This window comes from Meleagris gallopavo, chromosome 1 (genome assembly GCF_905368555.1).
Source record: "Meleagris gallopavo chromosome 1, MGAL_WU_HG_1.1, whole genome shotgun sequence".
NCBI lineage: Eukaryota > Metazoa > Chordata > Aves > Galliformes > Phasianidae > Meleagris > Meleagris gallopavo.
The window spans coordinates 186,184,636-186,197,935 of record NC_139404.1 but is presented as its reverse complement, the minus strand read 5'-3'; the positions used below and the strand labels follow the sequence as shown (position 1 = coordinate 186,197,935).

The following is a 13,300-nucleotide window of genomic DNA, read 5'->3' as shown; positions in this document are numbered from 1 at the left end:
GTATTATACATGGTGAACATTACTAACTGGAAATTAAATGAAAACCAAGCCTTACTTGTAAGCAAAACAGAATCTCACTTGAATTGCCATTGGATTGAGATACCAGAATTTTTAAGATGTAAAATTATAATGGCAAAATGCAAATGGGCTATTCAGACTTTATTTGAAAATCAGATTTTTACTCCAATTTTACTAAAAGGGCCTCTGGGGAATAAAACCATTTAAATTACAAAAGTTGAAGTGATTTTCACTTATTTTAAAACCTGCAACAAAGTTAGTTTGGTTCTATGAGTATTTGTTTCATGAGACTGACACACTCTGACCTTTATTTGTTATTTATTAAGTAGGTGTTTTCTGTTATTGTTTGCCTTTCATAATTTGCATTGATTTGGATTGCACTATGTTTTTCTTACAGTTTCAGATAAGCATGTAGGGCTGTAGAGATCTTAATCAGTGCAAAAGATTGGATCTTGATGCCTTTTGAACCTGAGGGCAGATTGAAATGCCTCTATAGAGCTGCAGTAGCTGTGAATATTTTGTGTCCCCCTTTCTATAAATTATTGCCAGTAAACATGATTTTATAGAAAATAAATCAGCTGTGTCAGCCTCATTTCCCTTTTTAAATAAGATTACAAGTTTGATTAGTAAAGTTGACTGTCATAATTCAATTTTGGGACAATGTAGACATTTTCTTCTGGATTTTTTTAATTTCAATATTTTTTCAAGACTTTGAAATAACACAATGAATTCACCTGAGGGCCACCAAGATGATTTGAGGATTGGGTCATCTGATGTGAAAGGAGAGACTGGGAAAACTGGATCTTAAGAGAAAAAAATGGCTCACGGGACAATCTTACTGCTATTTACACCTCATGGAGGGTGCAGAGAAGACAGAGAGAGACTGTGTTTGGAGCTGTGCTGTAACAGGATGAAAGGAGATGGACACAAGATGAAATGCATGAGATTCTGATGAGATACAAGAAAATTTTAAAAGGTTGCCTGGTGAGGCTGTATGGTCTCCATGTGTGGTGACACTCAGAACTTAATTGGATGATGAGTTCCTGAGCAACTTGCTTTAATAAGATCTGGAGAGTGGACTAGATGATCTACAAAGGTCTCTTCCAAAATGAATTATTCTTTGATTCCATGAAAAGCACATTTTAGATGGGTTAAGAGGCTGATATTCAGCTCAAATTAGACATCAGCAGGCTATCATACAGAACTGTGTACTGTTGTCCCAGAGCCATCAGCACTGAATCTGGCCTTACAGTAAATCTTGAGCCATTTGGAAGCAAATAGATTTGCCAGGGATAAAATTTGGCAGCAAAGTATGGATTTCCCAAAATGTTAAAAAGAAATACAGAGGATATTACGGATTTCTCATGGGAAAGAGTCAAGACAACTACAGCGAAGGAAGATGCTCAGTTCAAAATTAGCTTTATTTTTCACACATGAATTAGATTGGTATTCAAACTATTGTTCTGCTCTGCGATTCTGAAAGAAACAGTAACAGTGAACAACTAAAACACTTCAAGTGGTGTGGATTGTGGGTATTACGACACCAAACTCTTAATCCATGCTATGCGTTGTATTACTAGCTTATAGCAGAATATCTCCAGTCTATGCATCCCGAAGGAGAAATGCCTGGGGCTCATCCTGCTGTCTGTTCACCTGCAGGGTACAAGCTGCTTCCTGCGCTGGGTACGGAACCTAGATGATGAGCTTCATGCGCTTGTAGCTGGTGAGTCCACTGTAAGAAAGCTACATGGGCTCTGCTGAGCTTTTGCAATTATTTGTCTTGCTCATAGATGGATGTCTATTTTCCATTCCCTTTCCAGAGTTAGATGATAAAAGTAGGACTGTATACATTAATGCTGTGTCAGTAGTGTTTCAAATATGAAAGCACGCAGTAGTGTTTGAAGTGTTTTCAAATATAGGCTTGCATTAAAATTGTAAGGTAGATTCAGTGAAACGTTCTTTTGTTTATTATGTTCAGCTTCTTGGACAAAAAATTATTGTATGCACAGATGTAAATTTAGCCTTTATTTTCCAAGTGTTTTGATTTGAGATTTCAGTAGTGCTTCTTCCATACATGATAGAATACACATTTGAAAGGATGGGCTCCACTGGATCCAAGGAAGGACCCTTTTTCAGTGAAATCTGTGTGGGAGGACCTTCCCTCTTATTTATGCACCAATAGGTGTATCCACCTTGTAGATCCTCAGAGGTCTCTCTTGTTTGTGGGATGGAGGAGGAGATTTGAGCCTTTGCGCCTGATGATTGAATGACAGCTGTATTTCAGGGCTTTTGTTGTTGTTGCTTTTTTACTGACACAAACCATATTTTATGGGCAGTACCAAAGTGTCACTGATTTATTTATTTTTATTTTTTAGCAATAGAAAGCATAATCTTTTGTAACATCTGTTGAGCTGATGCACTGTGACTGCAACAGTAAATCACAATAATGCTTCTTTTCTAACTGTTGCAGGGTGTCTAGCTGGAATTTCTATGATGTTCTACAAAAGTACTACTATCTCTATGTATCTGGCATCCAAACTAGTAGAGGTAAGATGCTGTCCTTATAACAGAGCTCTTTATTTTAGCTTCATTGAACTTCATAGTCTTTGTCAGAATATTCCAGCGTAATCCAGAATTGAATATTGAGGCTGTATTTTCCTAGGTGTGTACCACATGGCAGTGCCATTCTGTGGTCTCATTTCCTTCTCGTGTTTCATTTTAAATGTTCTTTATCCACTGATCTTCATGTATATTTGCCAGAATTTTTGTTCATCTGCTTTCTTCATAGTTCTTTGCTTTGTAGCTTTTGCACATTTTTAAATCTGAAGGTTCCAAGAATGTGGATTTTGTCTCTTCTGCTAGAAACATAAATCAGAACTAGCCCTTAATTGCAGATTTATTGCCAAAAGCTACAGCTCAACTTCCTGCCTTTGTTCCATAATTTTGGCATTCAGATATGTGAGATAACTCAAAATAGCTTAAGTTTTAGTCTATAGCTGAAGTTGTTTGTCAGTATACTTCAACTGATTGAATTCCTGGCATTGCAGAGATCTTTGTTCTATTTACCATTTGACTAATGTGAATTATTTCTATGAAATTGTTAAAATTGGGAGCCAAGGAAAGAAGAAATTAAGGAGGTTTGTAGAACTCTGTATGTTGATTATACTTTGCTAACAAAGTATAATCATTTTCATTTCTTACTGTGACTTTTCCATAATACCAGGATGTTGCCGCAGTTGTTTCCCCAGCAGCACCAGTGGAATAATTTGACAGCATTCTCTTGTTATGCTTCATCTCCAAATCACAAAGCTTTCTCCTGCAAATATCAAGGGCCTCGTTCCTTACCAGTATTTATCCACCACCATTAATTGTGCTGAATTCGTTTAAAAAAATATAAAAAGAGGGAAATTTTTATTATTTTAGACATAAGATTAAACATAAAAAGAGAAGTTCTGCTCTGCTTATGCTTTTTCTCTCTAATCCTAGATCAGGCTTCTGAAAGGAGTTCACACAGTGGTTATATAAAAGCAACTCTGAGTTATCCGTATTGATTCTTTTGGAACATCAATTGGAAAAGGAAAAAAAAAAAAACAACACCATAACAATAGTATCTTGTATTGCGGATGGTTTTCTCTGGACTTTGAGACATTGTGGCTGCAGTGCTGTGTGCTCTTTTTTTTTTTTTTAAACTACTTTTATCGTCTTATGCAAGCCAAGGGTAACTGACCAAAGAGGCGTGTGCTGCTTTGGAAGGTCAAGCTGTGCTCAGGAAAATAAACTCTACATGTTTTCTCAGAAATAAAAGTATGTGATTTCAAGCTGTTTAAGAACAGTGAATATTCACTTTGTTGGAATACTTATTGCATTATTCTTTTGCTTTTCTCAATTGCAGAATTTATCCTAGCAAGCTTTGCTTTTATTTTTCTCTCTCTAAGATCTATACAGCCCTTTTAGCACTCTCAGCTGTTGCTAAGTCCTGTTCTATGTATTTGTGGCCACTCATTCTATTGATCATGGATAACTTCTGTAAGCTAGTTCAATTGATGTCATATTTGTGGCCATATATGAAAATATAAGAGCATGAGTTAGTAATGCTGGCATATTCTGAAAATGTAAAACAAAGCAAATGTAAAAGGCGACTTTTTAGTTTTCCTTTTTTTTTTTCATTCCAAGTATTCTGTTTATTTTTATAGACAATATACTTCAAAGGCATTGAAGCAGGGAAGGTTCCCTATTTTCCTCATGCAGACAGCGTCATCTATGCCATTTCTACATCAATATGTTTTCAGGCAGTAAGTATGTTGTCTTCTGATAGAATATTAAGTTCTTCTAGTTTAACCAAAATGTCAAATGGAATGAGGACCATCAGTATACAGTGAAAAGATGTGATTTGGCAAGTTGTTGTGGATCCTACAACCTATTTTTGAGTGTCACTGTGGGAAGATCATTTCTACAACTCACATTTCTGATATAACTATGTATAACTATGTTACACAAAGCACTAAATTCTTTGGAAAATATCTCAAAACACATTGATTCGAGAAACTTTATAAATGTAGAGTCTTTCATAAACGTATGGAAGGACCATTTCTCAAGCAGGGAAACAATATGTCATAATATTTTATGTTTCTTTTTAATTAACTGGAGGTTTTCCCTGACAGCTAACTTGAAATGAAGTTGCCCATTTGCAAGAATCTGCAAAAATTAGCAGTTTTGTAGTTTTACACTTGAAACAAGCTGTAGTTACCCTCTTTTTCCCTTTCCAAGTCAATTATGTACCCTCATCTTCAGCTCCTTTTCTGGCTGCGTCAACTATAAAAGCTCCTTTTCAGCATGACCCAAATTACTCTACACTTTTCCATTTCTTTATTGATCCTTGGATTTGGCAACATAATGTACCAGAGCAGGCTGTCCCCTGACCAGCCACAACTGGCTCTTACAGATTATTCTCCTTGTAGGCTGTCATGGAAGTTCAGAATCTGAGACCTTCATACTGGAAATTCCTTTTACGACTAACAAAGGGCAGGTATGCAAAATCGGGGTATTTTACAGCTTTCTTAAACATACCATTGATCACATTCAATTTTCTGTGTCATTTTCTTTCAATAGCATAGTTGTAGCAGTACATTTGGGCTTATTTCCTGAGCATTTACTTTGCTTTTCAAGCAGCTTCCAGTCCACTTGATGTTTTTGACTGTTGGTTTAGTCTAATGACAGGAGCAAAGACTTAAATCTGGTTAAGATTCTTTAGCAGATGAGAATGTAACCAGAGGGCTTTTTATCTTTAGTTTCACTTGGAAAGGTGGAATGCTTTCAGGTTTCAGTGGAAATGAAGAATCCAGCAAATAGAGAAGCTGATGAAATCACTTACTACAGTGACTTACAGCTTGATATTACTATGTGTTTGAAAGTATTAATAGAAAATTTCTGAGCATTTCTTAAGGATACTTTGAATATTTGACAGTTTTTTATGGAACATCTATTTCAGTTGGAAAAGGATATTTTTCATTGAAAACTAATGAATAATTTTCGCTGATTTTAACCATGAATTTACACTGCAGCATCTTAAAATGCTCATCTTTTAAAATAGATTTTGCTGTAATTGAATTATAAAAATACAGTTTGGTGAAGTATGCATTGTTACGTGGGTACAATACATGGCAGAAGCAAGGCATCAAAACTGTGCTAAGAGCAGTTTATGAATGGGACTATAAAAGGTAACGTCTTGATAATACTGAGAGTTTCTTTCAGTCCTTTGGATACGACCTACTTAACTGAGGGACAGCACTGAGAGGAGGCTCTGCCTCTGTCTAGACTGTAAAAATAGAAGAGAGATCATTCCCTGGAGCGTGTTGAACCTACACACCCCGGCACACAACACGCTATTAGCTGGACATCAGGTGACCTAACGCATCGCTGGACATTGTGGGGAGCTCTCTCAGGATGCCTGGAAGCAATCCACAGGCAACCTCTGAGGCTGTGCAAACATGATGTGGGAGATGATGTCAGTGCAGATGTCCACCTTTGGCTGTATTTTTCTCTCTTGTGCTAATCATAGGATTGCTTTAGTTGACAGAGGAGAGGGAATAGTAATTCTGCTCATTTACTTCACCCACAGCAAATGTCTGTAATATTAATTTTTACACTGTCTATAAAGGCAGTTTATTTTGATATTTCATAGGTCATTCATTCAATGGTTTTGAAGAGTAAAAAGATGAAAATAACACCTATTAAATTGCTATCCAGACTTAGGCATGGCCAGACTTCACTCTGCTGCAGTGGGAAAGGCAGTAGTGTAGTTTGTTTGGACTTTTTTTGGTGCAGTTGAAAGTAGAAAGGAGCTCTCTCCTTTCTGTTTTTATACAAGTCATGTTTTATAAAGCATAATTACACAAAGCACTAGTCATCAGATCTGTCAAATGTTGATAGGTTGGCTTTTTGTTGTATAAATAAATGAATGATCTGTTCACTCTCTCATGTCTGCGCTTTCTCAGGTTTGCTTTGATGAACAGGAAAGTTTTGGATGTATTCGGTACTGAAGCATCCAGGAACTTCAAGGATTTCACGCCTAAGCTTGACCCAAGATACACTGTTGTACCACCAGAGCTACCTCTGGAGCTGTCGTGAAAATTATAGTATACCTTGTCGTTGAATGTGACCAGCGTTTTGTCCTGGAAAGTTGAATAACTTAACAGTAATGTATATGGAGGAGGGCTTTGGCTCCACTTCAGTATTATTTCAATGAGAAATGCTTTTTACCAATCAAAAGTACTGGAGCTTTGTAGGAAGGTGTGGCTTAGTGATTAAGCCTCTTCCACATACAGAACTTATTTCTGGGTTACTGTAGTTGGCTGACAGTATGGTAGATTCCTGAATGAATTAAACAAATGAGTAATATATTTAGAGAAGTAAAACATACATGAAACACAAATATGCATCATAATTTCAAAAATTTTATTCATACCAGTAGAATACTTGGTAAAACTAAAAGTAATTTTTAAATTAGAAGGGAAAATGTATGGCACAGATTAGGTCCAGAATTTCACCTGATCTTAAACCTATTACAGTCTGGCGAAAAAGTCTCCTTGGCTTTCCCAATTGTGTCGCTGATTTATCTCAAAAGAGCCACTGCCCACTCATTATTTAAAAGGACAATATTTTTATAGAGCTGTGGTTGCAAAGTAAGGCATTCCTTAGTGAAAAAAAAAAAAAAAAAAAAAAAAAGTGCATTAGTGCAGAAATCACATTCCAGGGCTGTAAATCCCAGTGACGATACAGAAAACAGACAAGGAAAATAAAAAGGCAATACCAGCGACTTGTGCGTAAGGAGCAGCAGGGTGTGGTGCTTTGCATTTGCCAAGTGGAAAATGACAAAACAGGCAGGGGAAGGAATGAAATGTTTCAGCCTCCGAGATGGTACTGGAAACAGCAGTTACAAAAATAAAAAGCTGAGAACAAAACAAAACAAATCCTCCAAAATATACTAAAATTAAATGTTTATTTTTAAAGGGCTTAACATTGTCCCTTTAGATGGCATTGGCTTGTTTGTCAAGCAGCATGCCAGCCAGCATTTCCAGTGGCCTTTAGAAGGGAACTGACCTCTGAGGTTAGATTGTTTTGATGATCATATTGATAGTATTTTTTCCTTGTATTTGGTGAAGAATGATTTTCTATTGCCCATCACACAGCCATAACTATGACAGTTACATTAAGTCTGATTTTGTTTTCAATGCAAGTAAACACCTATTCAAATTCCATTTTTATCCTACATATTTCTACATATACTAATTTGTGTTCTAAAGCAAGACCTTGACATGCTAATTACCTTTCTGTCTTTTTCTTTACTAGACTCCATTCATGTGAATGGTATTTGTTGCTCTAGAACTTAATGGAAAGTTGAACTATGTTTGCATTCAACTGAAAAGACATGTGGTAAGCCAGGGAGTAAAAGCTAAACTATGTTGCACGTATTTTAAGAAGAAAAAAAGAAGAAGAAATCAGTGTTTCTGCTGAAAGTCTTTGTCAGATAATATGAATTGGATTAATTAATAGAATCTTTGTCTCGTAACACTGTAATCCTACCCCAGCATTACGCATATTTTAATTCTCATTAATTTCATATTACTGACCAAAAAGTAATGTTATTGAATTTACAGAGATGTCAGGAAAATTGTACCAGTCTGAGCACAAAATCAGCTTCTTCATCAGCTGTTGTATCAGTGATTCTCTATCACTGTTACTTCTAACTTCAAAACAGCAGTTATCTGAGTTAATGTGAATACAATTCTGCATGCCAGTTTGTAAGCAATATTTTACTGCTGGAAATATTATTTTAAAATTCCTCAGAAGGAAATAAAACCTAATTCAACATGAAGTTTAAAAGGATTGTAATAGATTTGTAGTGTTTTTCCACTGGAATATGGTCTAAAGTATTTGACCGTGTAAAGTCTGAGAAGTTATATATTTTAGGTAACATGTTAGAACTCACACTCTATCTTATGAATGCTTTCTAGTATATATAACTATATGCTGTTCTCAAACTTCAAAATATTTTATAAATGGATTAATTTTCTTCACTGGAATGATAATTGTGATTGTTTCTCTATTTGAGTTAAAAAAAAAAAAAAATCCAAGTCCTACATCTCAGCAGCTAAAAGTTTTGTCTTAAGTTTTCTTGCTTCCAAAATTCAGTTCTTGTTTTATTTTCATGTAATATAAAAATAAAATAAATTATTTTTATTCAAATCAAATATATGTAAGAAAAAAAAAAGTAAAGTCCTAATGTTTTTCCCAATAAAGAGTTGCTGCTTGAAAAAAGTGGCTTTTTATTTATGTTGTTGTTAAGCTATCAGAAATCATGAGCAAAGTGGTGAATACTCTGATTAAGGAATGCTGGGCATGCGACCAAGCATTTGTATTATAAGTGTTTAGAAAACAAACCCCTGACACAGTGGAAGTGAAGAGGTAATGCAAAACCAGTTCAGCTGATGGCTTCAGCTCTGCACTTTCATACTTAATTGGAAAAGATTGGAATGATTGAGACCATTTAATCTTTCTTTTCTAAACAGAGGAAACCGCATAACCCATCCTCAAGGTGGAGAAGGGCTGCATGCCTCCAGCTGTGTAGTTGCTGTGTAGTTGACTGGTTGGGCCTCACGTGACTGAACCAGCAATGTTCCTTCCCACTTGGTGGGGCATAGCTATTGATTTATTTATTTTTATCATGTGATGAATATCTGTCTGATCACCTCCAACATCTTGCAGAACAAGTTGATTTTGCAGAGGAATCCTGGAGGAGAATCACTCAAGAGGTGGTAGGAATGAGGACCATCAGTAAATGTTGAAAAGATGTGATTATATTGTGTTATGTATACTTTACAGAAGTCCTTTTCATTGCAATTCCTATTTTGATGGATGGATACTCATTATTATTCTTTGCCTGCCAACTTTCAGCTGATTTTTGTTCCATGTGAGATTGCTTCCACTGCAAACTTCTGTCACCTTTTATCCTTGCTGGAGGTGATGCTGAAGATGCTGGCATCCGAGATCCACTAAAGAAGAGGAATTCTATTATAGAATCATTTTCATTCTGAAAACTTTTGCAGGTTTGCAAGATTTATGTGCTACAGATGCTTCCACCAGTAGATGTTTTGTCTTTTTAGAGGTCTTCTAATAAAAGCAAAGAGTAGGTAAAAATGGCATGTTTTTGTACATAATTCCATCACAGCTCATGAGGAAAGGAAGTAAAATATCAGAACTTTTTCAGCATAGGTGGATCGATTTCACTGCTGAAGGTAAAAGTTTGAGCCTCCTTGCATTCCCTCATACCTGGGTCTCCAGGACAGTCTCAATTTGGCCTGCAAGAGGCATCTCTCCTGGTAAGTCTATTCTTAGAAAATAGTATATTTCTGTTGTGTGGTTGAGAAGCCTTATGTTCTCATAGTATCCTTTCTCCACCTCGATGGTAACTACAATGCTTTCCCTAACACGGACAATCTTGTTTTCCTAGGAGCTTCCTGCAATCCTTCATATGCCAAGCTTTTTATCCCTTCTGGTCTTAGCTGTGGGACACTTCTGAGAACTGCCAGTAAAATTCAATTCTTAGAAAGCCCATTGGGTTGTTCCCTTTCTCCTGTGAGAGTTTGCTTCCTTTTGCCCTCCCCACCATGTTCTTGTTTTTTCAGGAAATGGGAAGGGTTGCATTTCAGATGCTCACTGACATCCCAGATAGCGATCTGTGGCTTGAGCTCACCTATGCTTGGTGAATGAAACATTCAGGACAGCTTATGCAGGGATATTTCAATTTCACTTAGTCATGTTGAAATGGGCTTGTGCCACCTGGGACATAGCACTCACCTTTTGCAGCTGCTAGATTTTGTCCTTCTGTAACCATCAGATGTGAGACTCAGTTTTACCAACAGGCTTCCCTGAACACAGCAGGGAACAAATGTGAATTAGCATCCACTTTGATCCGAGGGATTTTTTTTAATTCCTAGCACAGACCAGGGAGTTTTTCGCTTGCAAAATAAAACAGAAGGAGGTCAGAAGAATTTTAAATATTAATGCTACGCTTTGCCCATGGTTGAAGAGGCTGATTTGAAAGCCTGCCGGGTGATTAATCTTCCCAGCTCCATGGAATCCAGTCAGTATTTTCCCCTTCAACTGCCATAGCAGAGACATGGCAATCATAGAAATATTAAAGTTGGAAAAGACCTCCAAGATCGTCTAGTCCACCCATTCCTCACCATGCCCACTAACCTCATCCCTGGGTGTCACGCTTCCACAGCTCTTGAACTCCTCAAGGGATGGCAATTCCACCACCTCCTTGGGCAGCCTGTGCCAATGCATTCCCTCTCTTTCAGAGCAGAATGTCCTGATATCCAACGTGAAAATGCTGCTATGGCCATCAGAATGGGCACTAACAGGTGTTCCCAGGTTTGCCCAAAGGTCACAAGAAACCTGGTCATGTAGGGCCAAGGGCAAAAGCAAGGGATGTTTCTGTGTTCTGAAAGCTGATTTCCTCTTATAAAGTCAAGAAATGCCTTCCCACTTCAAGCAACAAAAGCTTTTGTCCTAGGGAAAAAGGGGAGGTTGGGCTGGGCTAAACAGAGCTCCTGTGAGAGTCCCTCGTCAAAACTCTGCTGCTTGCACTGTCTTAGCTCACACATACGTAAATAAAGTCCTGTACAATCCAGAAATGATGTTTTGCTCATTGTCTATCACACATTAAAAAAAAAAAAAAAAGAGGCATTTCCAGCCCTGGCAGTTTGTGATTATATTCCCAAATGTCTGTAACTATCTTACACTGAGATGTTGTTACGTCTCCTTGGACACATAAAAATAACATAATGTAAACAACATGAAGTGCTTGCAGACAGCAGTCCCTGGTTCTCCTGTCTGATGGTCACAGCCTGGTTGGAGGGGATGGTTCAGCTATTACATGGGCCACATGTGTGCCAGTGAGGCCTGGCCCCATGCACAGCACCCAGATTTCTGCTGGAGCTTCACAGAATTCACTCACACATCGAAGTTCATGTCAGACTATGACTACTACCACTGTGGTGTTTGTTTATCTGTTGACTTTTAAGAGGGAACAAAGTGGAAGATTTCATTTATTGCCTCAGTACTGCGTGGGTACCATGTAAAACAGGGATCAGGCCCCAGGTCCACCACAGCTGCTGGGGCAGCCTGGGCAGGGGACACCCTCAGTTCACCACAGTCCCTCCACTACCAGGGCCATCAGGCCTTGCTCTGGATCAATGTTCCTGTTGTGTTTAGGAAATCAGGCATATTTTCACTAAGCACATCTTCAGGTTGTTCCTGCAAAAGTTGTCTCTTAGAATCACAGAATTATTAAGGTTGGAAAAGACCAATAAGACCCTCTCAAGTCCAAGCTTCCCTATTCCCTTATCTATCCCTCCTTGTGTTCCCGATACCCAGCCCTGAGAAATGCTGTGTTAGCCCCATCATACTGGGCATATTGTTTCCCCAAGAATGATGGACACTCCAGGTATCCTGGTTGGAATTCCTAGGCTACGTGAATCCTATAGGATACTACATACTCCTGTAGGAGCGCACTGGTATTCTGCACAGAGCTGATCTAGGCCTCTTGGCTACAGACTAATTACAGATTAATTAGTAAAGGACCTTTCCTCATTACCCAGCACTTTCCATCAGGCAAGATGGCTCTGTGGTCAGGGTGATGTGGAGTGGGCCTTTGCTTGGTTGCATTTGGAACAAGACTACCAAGTTATTTGACAATTTCTGTTGGGGCTGCCATGTCAAGTGTTCTGCGATTGAATTATTGAATTTTGCCTTAACTGGATCTCTAAAGGCATGGCCTTGATTTCCCAGGCAACATATCATGGATGATGCAAAGATCAAAGTGGATTTCTAAAAAAGTTCATCTGAGTCCTGTGCCAGCAAGGAGCTATCCTAAAGACTGACACCTTTAGCTTGCTGAAGCTAAACCTGAAGCCACAACCTGCAGTGAAGTGTAACCCCAAAGGCAAAGGAGTGCTGTTTATGTAGGAGTTATCAGAAAAGTGAAAAACATGGTATATAATAGCCCTTGAAAAGTCTTCTTCATGCTTGCAGGCTTATAAGGAGAAAAAGCCATCAACTTCTGTACATGTTCTTTTCTGAATGAGACCAGCAGCAAAACCTTCATCTACAGTCAGCTGAGATTAAGGCAGGAAACTAGAGGCCCATGAGACCAAACTCCAGATCATTAGGCCACTCAACACCACTTTTCCTTTGACATTTTGGGATCCTTTTTTCAAGGAGGTCCTAGAGTGACCCAGGCCCGGGCTGATTAGATCAGTCTCAGCAAACTGTCTGGAGCCAGATCAGCACTTGCATCAGACATGCCCAATGGCCTCCTGCAATTTGCAATTTGTACCATGAAGAACAAAGCGGCACTGATAAAAGCCTCCCGCTTTGATAGTATTGCTCACATGGTAGCCTGCCTGGGAGCATGGCTCCGTGCAGTCTCAGCTGATCAGCTGCTTTGTGAGCACAATATCGGGCTTCACTTTGCAGCTCCAAGAAACAGAGGGAAGCTAAAAATTAAAGCTGGCAGTAGTCCTGCTGGAAGCTTTATGCTTGAGTCTTGCTCACCCCAGCAAGAGTTCCTGCTCATCTCATCTTCACCCTCATGGTTCTTCAAACCCAACAGTAACATGCAGCCTCTGAAGACTGTAGGTGACTGTGCTCCAGGGCACACAGAATCCAACCAAAACCCAGCAGGTCAAATGCAACCTTCTTGCTCAGCTGGGAGCAG

General features: G+C 38.4%; 2 protein-coding genes across 4 annotated transcripts in view; both read left to right on the top strand.

Moving 5' to 3' along the window:
• Nucleotides 1-7,259, top strand: part of TMEM135 (transmembrane protein 135) — a 166,869-nt gene extending 159,610 nt beyond the window's left edge. For 2 of the 3 annotated variants that reach the window (XM_085216411.1, XM_085216409.1), the window contains 5 exons: nucleotides 1,678-1,741; nucleotides 2,489-2,565; nucleotides 4,212-4,310; nucleotides 4,977-5,044; nucleotides 6,513-7,259. In XM_085216411.1, the coding sequence (XP_085072537.1) occupies nucleotides 1,678-1,741; nucleotides 2,489-2,565; nucleotides 4,212-4,310; nucleotides 4,977-5,044; nucleotides 6,513-6,645 (441 nt within the window). In that variant the 3' untranslated portion in view covers nucleotides 6,646-7,259. Of the gene's footprint in view, nucleotides 1-1,677; nucleotides 1,742-2,488; nucleotides 2,566-4,211; nucleotides 4,311-4,976; nucleotides 5,045-5,769; nucleotides 6,493-6,512 lie in introns of those variants that run through there. The other variant, XM_085216410.1, reaches the window with a different exon arrangement.
• A 5,625-nt stretch (nucleotides 7,260-12,884) lies between these two features.
• The window catches only part of LOC146545833 (uncharacterized), a 55,757-nt gene continuing 55,341 nt past the window's right edge, over nucleotides 12,885-13,300 (top strand). The window contains exon 1 of the mRNA XM_085231495.1: nucleotides 12,885-13,217. Coding sequence (XP_085087621.1) covers nucleotides 12,885-13,217 — 333 coding nt within the window. The remainder of the gene's footprint in view (nucleotides 13,218-13,300) is intronic.